The sequence below is a fragment of the Prunus dulcis genome, chromosome 6, assembly GCF_902201215.1.
Source record: "Prunus dulcis chromosome 6, ALMONDv2, whole genome shotgun sequence".
Classification (NCBI taxonomy): Eukaryota; Viridiplantae; Streptophyta; class Magnoliopsida; order Rosales; family Rosaceae; genus Prunus; species Prunus dulcis.
The window spans coordinates 4,634,292-4,647,988 of NC_047655.1; the positions used below are offsets into that span (position 1 = coordinate 4,634,292).

General features: G+C 40.4%; 1 protein-coding gene across 2 annotated transcripts; it reads right to left on the bottom strand.

Annotated features, from left to right (window-relative positions):
- Window positions 1-9,508: 9,508 nt before the first annotated feature.
- LOC117629815 (serine/threonine-protein kinase BSK5-like) lies at window positions 9,509-13,320 on the bottom strand. 2 transcript variants are annotated; one of them, XM_034362431.1, is made up of 10 exons: window positions 12,894-13,290; window positions 12,584-12,795; window positions 12,347-12,482; window positions 12,019-12,152; window positions 11,836-11,938; window positions 11,614-11,699; window positions 11,186-11,374; window positions 10,816-10,977; window positions 10,525-10,638; window positions 9,509-10,278 (listed from the first exon to the last, which is right to left on the bottom strand). In XM_034362431.1, exons 1-10 carry the CDS (start codon window positions 12,964-12,966, stop codon window positions 10,048-10,050), a joined length of 1,440 nt encoding a protein of 479 aa, XP_034218322.1. In that variant the 5' UTR covers window positions 12,967-13,290; the 3' UTR covers window positions 9,509-10,047. The 2 variants fall into 2 exon arrangements, with proteins under 2 accessions (XP_034218322.1, XP_034218323.1); XM_034362432.1 differs by lacking the exons at window positions 10,525-10,638; window positions 10,816-10,977 and having other exon boundaries at window positions 12,894-13,320.
- Window positions 13,321-13,697: the final 377 nt, after the last annotated feature.

The window sequence follows — 13,697 nt, forward strand, 5'->3', positions numbered from 1 at the left end:
AATATCCATCACTTTTGACTATTGGTTTGAGGCAATAATCAACAATCTCCACCTTGGCTCAAACCCTCAAAGTAGAACTCCCAATAGTCGTCTCCCAATCCCCTATGGGGCAATCAACAAATTTTACAAATGCCAATTAAGTCTAAGCAGTGCTTAAACTTGAGCAACGAAATTGGCTTTGTCAACATATCCGCAGGATTGTCAGCAGTCCCAATCTTCTGAAGAAGAATATCTCCTCTTCAATAATCTCACGAACAAAATGGAACCTTACGTCAATGTGTTTTGTACGTGCATGATGAACTTGATTCTTTGCTAAATAAATAGCACTCTGACTGTCACAATGAACATCCACATGGTCTTGTTGGACCCCCAAGTCACCAAGCAACCCTTGAAGCCAGATGGCTTCCTTTATAGCTTCTGTTACCGCCATGTATTCTGCCTCAGTAGTCGACAAAGCAACTGTAGATTGCAGAATCGACCTCCAACTCACTGGACCTCCAGCAATAGTGAATACAAAACCTGTAGTGGACCTACGCTTGTCCAAATCACCTGCGTAATCAGAATCCACATATCCAACAACACATTGACCAGTAACTTTATCATGCTGAAACAATAAACCAACATCCACAGTACCCAGAATATACCGTAGAATCCATTTCACAGCTTGCCAATGCCCTTTTCCTGGATTATGCATATATCTACTGACAATACTAACAGCTTGTGAAATATCAGGCCTCGTACACACCATAGCATACATCAAACTACCAACAACACTTGCATATGGAATTTGAGCCATGTAATGACTCTCTTCACCAGTTTTAGGAGACATAGAAGCACTAAGTTTGAAATGAGGGGCAAGAGGTGTACTAACCGGTTTTGAATTTTCATTCATCCCGAAACGCTGTAGTACCTTCTTCAAATACTGCTTTTGACACATACTAATCTTGCCCTTCGCTCTATCTCTTTCAATTTCCATACCCAGTATCTTCCGAGCTTCTCCTAAGTCCTTCATCTCAAATTCATTACTCAGTTGAGTCTTCAACCTTTCAATCTCCACTTTGCTTTTACATGCTATAAGCATATCATCAACATATAAAAGCAGATAGATGAAGGTTCCATCTTGTAGTTTGCGAAAGTATACACAATGGTCATAATGACTTCTTGTGTACTTCTGCCCGATCATAAACCGATCAAATCGCTTATACCATTGTCTTTGAGACTGCTTCAAGCCGTACAATGATTTTTGCAATTTGCAAACCCAATTTTCTTTTCCAGCAACCTTAAAACCTTCTGGCTGAGACATATAAATTTCTTCCTCCAAATCACCATGTAAGAATGCAGTCTTGACATCAAGTTGAGCCAACTCAAGGTCAAACTGTGCAACCAAAGCCAACAAAATACGAATAGAGGAATGTTTTACTACAGGAGAAAATACCTCATTGTAGTCAATGCCTTCCTTCGGAGCATATCCTTTAGCTACTAATCTGGCTTTGAATCTCACATTGTCCTTTCCCAAAGATTCCATCTTCTTGGCATAAACCCATTTGCAACCAATTGCTTTCTTCCCTTTTGGTAACTGAACCAGCTCCCAAGTCTCATTTTTATGAAGAGACTTCATCTCCTCATCCATAGATTTCTTCCACTCCACGCTCTCTGAACTTCTGACAGCTTCTTTGTAGGCGGATGGAATATCATCTTCAATAACGGGAAGTGCATATGCCACAATATCAGTAAACCGAGCAGGCTTTCGAATCTCCCTTCTCGATCTTCTGATTGCAATAGAATCTTGTTGCTGTGGAGGCTCTTGGGTAGGTGCCTCCTCTTCATCATCCTCGTCCTCTTCATCAGAATCAACTGTAGGACTAGTGTCTGTAATATCAGACCTTACTGGAACAACTGGAGTTTTCAGTAACTCCACCCGCTTTGAACTACTCATGGTCTTAGTTGCTTCAATTTCACCTTCATGCTTGTTCTGATTTACCATAGCAGCCTCATCAAAAGTCACATCTCTGCTTACAACAATTTTCTTCTCATCTGGACACCAAAGTCGGTATCCCTTCACGCCAGTGCTAAATCCCATAAATAGAGCCTTCTTTGCTCTTGGATCTAACTTGCTTTCCCCGACATGATAGTAAGCAGGACAACCAAATATGTGTAAATACTTGTAATCAGTACAAGGTTTACCAGACCATACCTCCATGGGCGTTTTGCCCTCATTCGCAGCAGCAGGCAACCGATTAATGAGATGGCTTGCATAAGTAATCGCCTCAGCCCAAAACGCCTTGCCTAAACCAGCATTAGACAACATACACCGAACTTTCTCAAGCAAAGTACGGTTCATGCGCTCCGCCACCCCATTCTGTTGCGGTGTCTCCCTAACCGTGAAGTGCCTCACAATACCCTCATCTTGACAAACTTTCAAGAAAGGATCAGACTTATATTCACCACCATTGTCTGATCTGAGAGTCTTGATCTTCCGACCGCTTTGCATTTCAATCATCTTTTTCCACTTCAGGAATATCTTCAAGACTTCATCTTTACGCTTCATGGTGTACACCCATATTCTTCTAGAGAAGTCATCAACAAAGGAGACAAAATAATGGCTACCTCCCCAAGATGCATTCTTGGAAGGTCCCCAAACATCAGTGTGAACATAATCTAGAATGCCTTTAGTGTGGTGAATAGCAGTGCCAAATTTCACTCTAGTTTGCTTACCCAGCACACAGTGTTCACATAATTCCAATTTGCATGCCTTTGCACCTTTCAATAAGCCTTGCTTCACCAATCCTTGCAACGCTTTTTCACCAGCATGCCCAAGACGCATATGCCATAACCTTGTGGTGTCTGTGCTATCTGCGTCAGCAGCTTCGGTGATAGCTGCTCCACCAATAACTGTACTACCCTGCAAGAAATACAAGTTATTTCGTCTTGTACCTTTCATCACCACCAGTGCCCCATGCACAGCTTTAAGAACTCCACCCTCCATGGTGATCTTGAGACCCTTGGATTCCAAAGCGCCCAATGAGATGAGATTCTTCTTCATATCCGGAACATACCGAACATCACTCAATTCTCTGACTGTTCCATCATGCATCTTTAAACAGATTTTGCCTATCCCTTGTGTTTTGCAGGCATTATTGTTGCCCATCAAAACAACTCCACCATCCAGCTCCTCGAAGCTAGAAAACCATTCCCGAATAGGACACATATGATAGGTGCAACCTGAATCCAAAATCCACTCAGTTGAGTGACCATCAGCAGATGAACTAGCCAAAGCAAACTCGAAATCTTCATCTCCAGATTTTGCAACATTTGCTTCAGAACCCACTTTCTCCTTCTCCTTGTTCTTCAATTTGGGGCAGTCTTTCTTCCAATGACCCTTTTGGCGACAAAAGGCACATTCATCTTTAGCAGGAAACTTCCCTCGTGACTTTGAACGAGATTTTCCCCGCTTCCCAGATTTTCTTTCCTCTGTTCGACCCCTTGCAACGAGTGCCTCGGTTTGTGAATTTTGAGTCTTCTGTTCCTTTTTACGACACTCATGATTCACCAATGCCGCAGACACCTCATCCAGTTTCACCTCGGATTTTCCATACAACAAAGTAGTTGTCAAATGATCATAATCATCAGGCAATGAATTTAACAAACATAGTGCCTTATCCTCGTCAGGAATTATCACATCAAGGTTTGCTAAATCAGCAAGTATTTTATTATAATCATTGAGGTGTTCATGCATAGAAATACCTGAACGATATTGAAATCGGAAGAGTCGTTTCTTCAAGAAGAGCCGATTTTCTGCGCTCTTGGTCATATACTTCTCCTCCAATTTCATCCATAACTTCTTAGCAGAAGTTTCCTTCATATACGGGTATTTCAACTCCTTATCAAGGAACGATCGAATAGTGGCACAAGCATGGAGATTAATTCGAGTCCACTGCTTGTCATCAATATCTTCTGGTTTATCCTCCAGAACCATATCCAACTCTTGTTGATACAACACATCCATAACTTCACATTGCCACATACCAAAATTATTGGAGCCATTAAATTTATCAACCTCTAACCTTGTACTGGCAATTGGATGTCTATTGGATGTAGGTGCCGACGAAGACGATGTCGATTCCTTCTCCTTCAAAATTTCAACTTTTTCTCCAGCCATCAAATCTGCCCGGCACTATTCACTGCTACTGTAGCACAGCACTATTCACGGGGCACTGTAGCACCGACACTATTCACGTGCACTATTCACCCGTCACTGTAGCACCGACAGATTTTTCACTCCCACGAAACCCCAGTCGAAAAACTGGAGCTCTGATACCACTTGTTGTGCGGAAGCGTCAACCAACTGCGAGTGAAAAATAAATAACAACAGGCAGGAGAAAAATTGAACAAAATAATCAACAAGAACAACACCAAGATTTATACTGGTTCGGCAATTGCCTACATCCAGTTTGGAGACGATGGAGTATTCCACTATAATCAATGGAGATATACAATAGTGTTTACCACTCAATTTCCCAAAGACCCAAATACACCCAACCTCACACACTCACAAAGGAAGAGAAAACAATGATACAAAGCAAAGAACAACTAGAGAGAATTTGTTTCACTCTTTGGCAAAATGCCTTTCTTGCTATTTTTCTCTTCTACTCAACACTTGGTTGGATGCTTCAAATGAAACCATTTGCTTCCAATTTATAGCCAAAGGAAGTGGCTTCTCAAAGAAGCCAAAGGAAGTGGCTTCTCAAAGAAGCCAAAGGTTAGCCAAGTCAACAATAGCCTACCACCATTTGTGAAAGCCAATTAATGCATTCACATTGCAACTTGTCAATATCCATCACTTTTGACTATTGGTTTGAGGCAATAATCAACAGTAACAGCCATCATAGCCATGCTAGCACTAGAGTCCAGACTAAGCATAGTGTGTCTGCGTTGCTCCACACGGTGAACAGTTGCAAAATCGGATTCTGGATCGGGGAATGGCACGGTTCGAAGGATTTCACTGCGAATGCTATCATAGATATGATGAAGCCTATCCAAAAACATGTAGACACACTCCTCTGCAATCTCATGTTGTCCGGCAAGAATCACATCTGCTTGAGTAAAAGTAATAGGCTTCCTATAATCCAACTCTTTGCTAGAGAGCACTCAGATCAACATAATAGGCAGCAAGTGATCGTCCTATTTGTCTCATCTGCATAGCCTTTCGAGACAAGTCATGCACAAGATATCTATCGACACCCTTAGCAGTAGGCAGACGGATAAATAAATTCATCACATCAGGTTCCATGGCAGAAATCAACCATCCTTTAACAATCGCATTATCCATCACCCAATTGTCATAACTGGAGTCTCCACGTGCAAGTTGTTTAGTATTCCCTGTCAGATAGCCATATTTTCCACGGCCAGCAACAAACGTCTCCACAAGCTGAGACTACAGGGAGTAGTTGATGCCATTAAGCTTGATACCAAAAGGTGTGGTAGTGGGTTCAGAGGGAAGATTGATTTGTGAAGTCTATAGAGATGGTGTCACAGTATTTCGGGAGGCACCGTTAACCGCAGATTTGTCACCCATGATAACTATAGGTGAGAGGGAGGAGAAAAATAGAATCGCAAAAAACTAGTGGCAAGAAGAAACATCGAGATTGGAGCTACGCTGTCGAGAACAGCACGACGCTGTTAGGATAGACACTGGCTATCTTAATCGGCGTTGCAATTTGGTTGTAGAGCTATGGAGGTGCATTGGGGTATGCATTGCCCCAGTGACGGATCCAGGATTTCTGATTGCAGGGGTCAACATCTAAAAGGTAGAAAAATTCTATATAAAATAGAACCAAAAAAATATGAAACGATAATATTATAATTCTTAATTAATAGAAAAAACCACATTACAATTGTCCACATTAAAATTTAAAAAAAAAAACAAAAAAACAAAAAAACAACAACAACAATATTCAACCACACCATTCACTTCTAAAGTAAAGAAAATAAAACTTCATTTTTCCATAGTATGAGACTTTAATTTTTCCATATTACAATCTACCCCCCTTATAAAAATTTCGTCCTCGAAATTTACATCCTTGTCAATCGAAAGGGGAGTAAACTGCTCCTGTATCTGTAACTCTGGTTACTACACTTTGTATATTGGGTCCAATACAGCTAGAATTTGACTCCCTTGCTTCCTTAAATTTCACCACATCGTCTTTCGGTGATAAAAGTCTTATTGATTCTTGTTGCGGAGCTATTCCTTACTGATAAGTCTTACTGTTCCTTATAAGATCTCTATTTTAAACTTTTACTTTTCATGTCATATCATTCAACCTCTTACTCATAAGAATCAAATCAGGATTTTGAACTGAACCTGCGCATATTATTATGATACGAAAGGAATATAATACAGATAGAAGGTGCAGGTCCTGTAAAATCTATAAAATTACATTAAGTTCTGGAAGCCTCTGAAGGAACAGGACGACGCCTCTTAAGCCTAGCCATGATTCTCTCGTGGTCTTCCAAAATTCTTTCATTGGAGACCTGCAGCATGTTTAGCCTTCTCAGTGTATCATCGGAGTACGAACTCACCAGTTTCAACAAGGAGTTGTTCTCTCCTTTGAGTTTCTCAACTTCCTGTTGAGACTCATGAAGCCTTCTCTGCAGAGACGAATTTTCAGTTGATAGCTGCTGAACCTCGTTTGCTCTAGCCCGCAAACGATCAGCCATGTTTGAGACAGAAACAGCACACTGAATGCTAAAAGCCATTGAGTCATCCATGGCCTCTTCCTCAGACCTCCCTGTCATTAGCAGTTCATCCATTGGAGTAAGAAAATTCTTAGCTACTATGACAGCAGTAGCATCATTCATCATCACAGAATCCTTAACTGTGAGATGACGATTCTGGGATACAAAGGATGGACGCCAAACTGTAGCGTCACTAACTGTTGGGGGAACATCATTTAAATTGAAATGATTAGGGCATGAAGAAGAGGAAGCCATTGTAAGAAGGTTTCAAAGAAAGTCTTACAAAAACTAAGGTTTCAGAAAACGAAGGATATTGGTTTGAAAGGCTGTTGCTCAATCACGTTTTGCGAAGGCAAGATTTATAGATAAAAATCTGCCAACATTGGATTCCAATATTTTCTCGAATCCACACCTTATCTTTCTTTTTCGCAAAAGTCCAAAACTTCACGTGGCCTCTAATAATGTTGTCGGTACTTTCGGCGTTTCCACGTATTATCTTCGTCAAGCCGATCTTGCTTTACGGATTTCACGGAGCTACTTTTTCAAAAATATCCCGCGAATCTCGCAATTTTCCCTCTGGTTAATTTGACATTTACTGATTCTCCCTCTTCATTGTCTTTGTATATAAATGTGTTACTAACTAATCTTTCTTTGCAGAAGACACCCAATTTACTCCATACCAGTAATGCGATATTTACTTGTGTTTCTTGTCAATAGGCACTCAAAATGCCTGAGAAGCAAGACTATCTCTGATCATCCAATTTGGAAGCGAGACTATCCCTGATCACGTTTCTGCTGCGTCAGGGAACTGTGAAGGCGACCTCATGCTTTAATCTCCTGAAGTTCTTCTGGACTAGGAGAATTACGAGCTTGTTATCTTGATTGATGAGCTGCTTGTCTGCTCCCACCAGCTTCCTTCCTTGATTGCTTACCTTACCTTGCAATCAATATCACAATTTTTGTATCTTTTCTTTCTTTTTATAACTCTCTGTTCCTAAGAGATTTTATTTCTGTACTGTGATCTTATCCTGTTACCTTGTGTCCATGTATAATTTCATGATGACATCTCCTGTCCTTAAATAACACTAGAACACTTTAATGAGGAAAGCGCTAAGCTGAATGACCCTCTTCGCTATCATTTCCGGCAATTTTTAGTCTTTAACTCCTTTACTTATCCTATTTTCATAATGTATAATTTCATGATGACGTCTGCTTGCTTGCTTAATGAAAAAAAAAAAAAACTATCCTATTTTGTTAACAATTTATGAATTTTAAAAATCCAAATTCCATGGCCCCAAAAAAAAAAAAACCTAAGCTATTTTCTTGGATGCTCTACACAGGGCAATGAATTTGGAACAGCATGACTTGATGGATGTGGCATATATATATATAAAGATTGAAAAGGCATGGTGTACGTTTAAAGATACAAGTTTCTTTGAGAAATAGAACTTTTTTTTAAGTCAAATTTCCATTTTGTTTTGTTAGTCAGCAAAAGAGCTTTTTTTTTTTTTTTTTGAACGACGTCGTTGGAAATCCCATTTCCCCCCTCTGTTTTATAAGGCAGCAAAAGATCTTTTTTATTTTATTTGCAACGACGTCGTTTGGACGTCCAGAAAAACAAAAACAGAAGAGCGCTGGCCGCTGTGCGCGCGCACAGCAAGATTCTCTCCTCTGGCTGCGGGCTGTGGCTGCTTCCTCTTTGGGGCATTTCATCAAGCACCTTCTGGGCAATTTTCAGGGGTCAAGTTCTTCAACTCCTATGGTGGATTTTGGGTTTGCAGGGGTCAATTGACCTCCCTTGCCCCTATGTGGATCCGCCACTGCATTGCCCTATGCAGTGGCGGATTCAGGAATTTTTCAACGGAGGTGCAATATTTAAAAGCTAAGAGCTCAAAACCCCAAAAAAAATAAAAAATAAAAAAAAAATATCCCCAGACTTAACATATCCACAAATCATGCTTGTCCATGAAACTGTATTCCTCTCAGGCATCCAATCAAACAGCTATCTTGCAATATCAACTCTGCCATTACTTCCGTAGCCGCAGATCATCGAGTTCCAAGAAACCACATCTTTTTCATCCATCTGATCAAATATCCGTCTAGCAACATCAAGTTTACCGCATCTCATGAACAAGTCAAGTATCGCATTTTGAACAGTCAAGTCAGAACCAAATCCAAATTTTAAGACCAACCCGTTAATTGTTTCCCCATCTTTAACTCTACCCTCCCGAGCTAAAGCCTTGAGCACAGACGCAATAGTAAAATTCAAAGGCTCAATGGACTCACCATGCATTTGGGTAAATAGAGAAAATGCTTCTTCATATCGACGATTCTCAACATGCACATGAATTAAAACTGTCCAAAGAAAGGAATTTGGTTCAGTCATTTCATCAAAAAGCTTGCGGGCATAACTGATAACTCCGAAGCGCGAGTACAACCTGAGAAGCTTGTTGAGGATAAGGTTGGACGAGACGACGGAGCTGGTGACTAGAAGATGGACAGGTCCCAGCCCAGGTGGTTTGGGCATTTGCATTTCGTCGAACAGGTGTTGTGCATCTCGTTTCTGAAGCAGAGGTGCAATTCCAGCTCTTGTAATGGACTTCTCTAGCGACCGGAGGTGCAGATGCACCTCCTTGCGCCTGCACAGGTCCGCCACTGGCCCTATGGCTGCATCGTTGTGGCAGTCGTCAGCGGCGCGGTGGCGAGTTTTGAGAGAGCTGCCGCAATCCTAAGATCGCAGCTCTGATACCAACTTATAATATGTTTATTAGGGTAGAAAAATTCAGAGTAAGTTTATTCTTCTCTCTAGGAGGGTATTTATATGTGTACAAGAATACAACAAAAAGGAAAGTAATTACAATCCCAACTAATACGGGAATTCTATAATTATACTGGATTACAATTCCTAATTTAAATCAATTACATGATTCACGCCAACAGATCCATCAATACGGAAACACTACCCATACGGATGAGAGCGGGTCATTTAGGTGATGGCTCCAACACTACCCATACGGATGAGAGCAGGTCATTTAGGTGGTGGCTCCAGCAATACAAAGACACCGCCTATACCGATGTGGGCTTGGCTCCACGTGTGGCCCAATATGTAGTGGTCACATGTGAGGGGGTGTGTTGAAAAATATAAGTCTCACATCGAATGATTGGCTAAATAAAAGACAACTTATAATAAGTCGTTCTACTCCTAATAGCACCGAGCCCTTTTGTGATAAAACTCCACACCTACAGGGCTCTATAGGTGGTTAAGTTGGGACAATATTGGTGTTGCTAATGGTGGGACACTGGCCTATCTCTCTAAATTTGACAAATCGATGAACCATCTTTTAGGGTTTGCTCAGCATCATTGTCCAATCCTAGGCTCTTCAGGGCAGCCGCTTGGAGATAGAAGGCAGTTGGCCATTCAGGGTGTCGTACAAGAGCCTGCATCGCATCTCCAAGAGCTTCTTGTGCCATATCACTCATCAGGTAACACAAGCAACGTCTAGCAAACAACGTTCCCGATTCAATGCTCCCGCGATCAATGAACTGCAATGAGAAGCAAGAGGAAATCCAGCTCAGAGTTAGATGAAACGCATATAAAATCACGTGAAGGTTGGAAACTTGTAACTTTTTGTCTGCAGAACAGAAACTTCAATTTTTGTAACCCCTCCACTAATAGTATTCTATAAACTAGATGAAGAAGCAAATTACATTGTGTAAGTCCTGATTTTTATGGCATATTAATGATGACGAACAAATTTTGTAGTTCTAAATTAGTGAGTTCTGACTTACTTCTGTGTAAAAATCTATGGCGCTAGCAAATTCTTTTGCTCGAAATGCAGCATCCCCATTTTTTTTAAAGTTCAATCTTTCTTGCATTTGGTCTGTCCACATTTGGAAAGAAAGCTGCAAGGTAACTCCAAAGTAAGGGCAGTGCGTTAAACAAACTCAACACAAAAAGTCTGCTCATAAACGTAAAAGAACAAAATTTGCTAGGAAACGGGGAAAACAAGTTATTTTTTTCTCCCTTGGTAGATGTCACAAAATAAAATGCAGAAAAATCAGAAATGAAAGATCACTAACTTCAGTTTGACCCCCTTCATCTTCCTTGTATCCAATCATCAGCAATATTTCATGTATTCTAGCAAGATCTAATCTCGAGCAAGCTTCACCTAGAGGTGACAACACTGTCTGCTTTGGAGGAATAGTTCCATGTGGAACACCCATCAAAACGTATGATGGAACCTGCTCCAAAACACCAGCTGAGATGAAATAATTCCTTTTTGGCACTCTCTTTGGAGAGATAATGCAACTTATGCAAATCATATTTTGAAAACATATGAAAAGAAAATCTAATTTTTGGTTACACTGCCTCGCTTAATCATAACCAATTTCCCACTTAGCCAAAAACAAATCAAATTTGAAAGCACATGACAAATAAAGTTTGGCATACCTCAGTTTGTTCTTGAAGAGGAACAAGTGCACTCACAATATACTTGAAATTTGGCCTGTTATGAGGTTCATACTGCAAACATTTGGAGGCTAACCGCACCAGCTCAGTACCGTCATCATTTGAGAAATGACCTTCCAAGCATGAGTCCATCAGCATCAAAAAATTCCTGTCGCGTATGAGATCAAGTGCCTTGTAGAAAGAAAAATTAAACATTATTTACTAGAAGTTTAACCAGAACCCACAGTTGATAACCAATTAGCACTTATTATTAATCAGGAAATGCTGAGAATGAGACACAATCACATAGCCTTATCGTAGAGAACATTAATAATCACAAGTTACATACATGGACCATAAGATGTCAAGCGAAATATCAGGGCAACAATTAATGCATCTCAATCGAACATACGAAGGAAAGGGAAACTCACATGGCTTGGAGGGATATGTCTGCCACTGAGCAGATTAAGCAACAGGGTCCCAAAGCTGTAAACCATACTTTCTGGTATCACTCTTCCTGAACATGTACAGTTAGCTCAACTAAAGACTATCGATCGTGTAGATCAACGCGTCAAAAGCTCATGCATAACAAGTATGAGACTGAATTTGAAAACCGTTTTTCCATTGGCTGAAGCAATTATGGTATGAATTACCTGTCCTCAAGAACTCTGGAGGGGCGAAAGCCAAGTTGGTATAGCTCTTGCCATCTGTGCTATTCTTGATAAGGCCAAAGCAAGAGAGTCTGGGATTTCCATCCTGTCAATGAAGTTCTGACTCAATGTAATGTCCAACAAAAGATTAACAAATCGAAAGGGTGAAAGAGTCCAATTAATTACCTGATCAAACATGACTCTATAAGCATTGAGATCATGATATAGTGCCTTCCCTTTGCTGCTGCAGCAGTCTAAAGCTTGTGCCACATACAAAGCCACTCTCAACCTCATTGCCCATGTCATCGGCTGTGTCTCCCCTACACCAAATAAACCAATTTCATCCCATAATTACTTCAACAAAAAAAGAACTAAAATTTTCTGTTGATCTGTTTCCTCAAACTTAAGAAAGCAGAGGGTTGTTTAATATTATTTTCATCAAACGCATAACATCATACGATTAACACCGATATGACAAAGCAAAATAAGTTTAGTTGAAGATTTTAGAACTTACACTGGAAAAGGTGCTTAAAGAGAGTTGCATTTGGCATGAACTCAGCCACAAGGAATCTCTCATCGTCCTCAACGCAACACCCAATCAAATTTGCCAAACGCTCGTTTCTTAGCCTCCCCACAGCTCCAGCTTCCTCCTATAAGAGTTATAACCAAACCCACCACATATAAGGTTTATTCATTTTTTTTATTTTAAAAATAATAATAAGTAAATTTAGTCAACTGCAAATTTACGGACAAGAAATGGGCGGGAATCGGGCCAAGCGGAGAGGGTGTAGCGCTTAACAGCGATCAAACGGCCGTCTTCCAGCTTCCCTTTGTAGACCACATTGGGACCTTTCTCTCCAAGCTCAGAGACAACATTATGGGACGAGAATCCTGACGTGGCAGCTCTTAGTTGGTCCAAGCTGAACTCAGGCAGCCAGTACTTCTCGTTTTCCTTCCCAGCCTCTGCATTTCAGGAAACCAAAAAAAAAGTGTGCAAAACTTTCTCGGGAAAGTAAGGGAAAACAACAATACAAAAAAATAATAATAAAATAAAAACTCACCTATGTCTTCCGAGTCATTGAGGTTGGATATGTTATTGGATGGCCGGAAGCAAAGACAGAATCTGGTTCCCATTAATGGATGATGAAGCAAGTCGTAGAGATAGAGAGAGAGAAAGACAGAGAGCTTGAAATTTAAAACATGCGCATGTATCTCGAAAGTTTTGGCTGTTTCTTGTAGACTTTAGTTTCTACCAGTTTCCTGGGTGCTACTAGGAGACTAAGGAGAAGAGAGAGGGGGGGTTGAAATTCATGGTCACCATTAATCTCAAGATATGGAAAGTCGTGTTAATTATACGCATGACAAATGAAATGAAATTCGTGTGGGAACGGAGACGAAGCCGAAAGACTCACAAAGTCAACAAGGGAAGCTTCCATTGCATTATTTACTAGCTAGCAAATTACACTTTGAATACGATCATATCTCTTTGCGTTTTATGTGTACAAGTCTCGTCTTCTTCCTCTACCCAGAAGTTTTAAACAAACAAAAAGGTCCAAACAAAGTCAAGAGGAGGACTTGTCATTCGCTTAATAATAATAGTCTTCGAGAGCAGGAAATTTAGCAAATAGCTACGTGGGTATCTTTGGGGTTTCGAACCTCATACCATATAGGAATAAACTATTAACCTCATACCCTCGTCAGTAGCTACCTATTCTTTATAGGAAAATGCTAGGCACTTAAATAATTAAAAGACAACGCGTCTATGTAGCAGAAAAAAGGATATTGACTTGTACCCCAAAAAAAGAAAAGGATATTGACTAAAAAAAGAAAACAAACACAAATGAATATATTGCATGCATAAATAT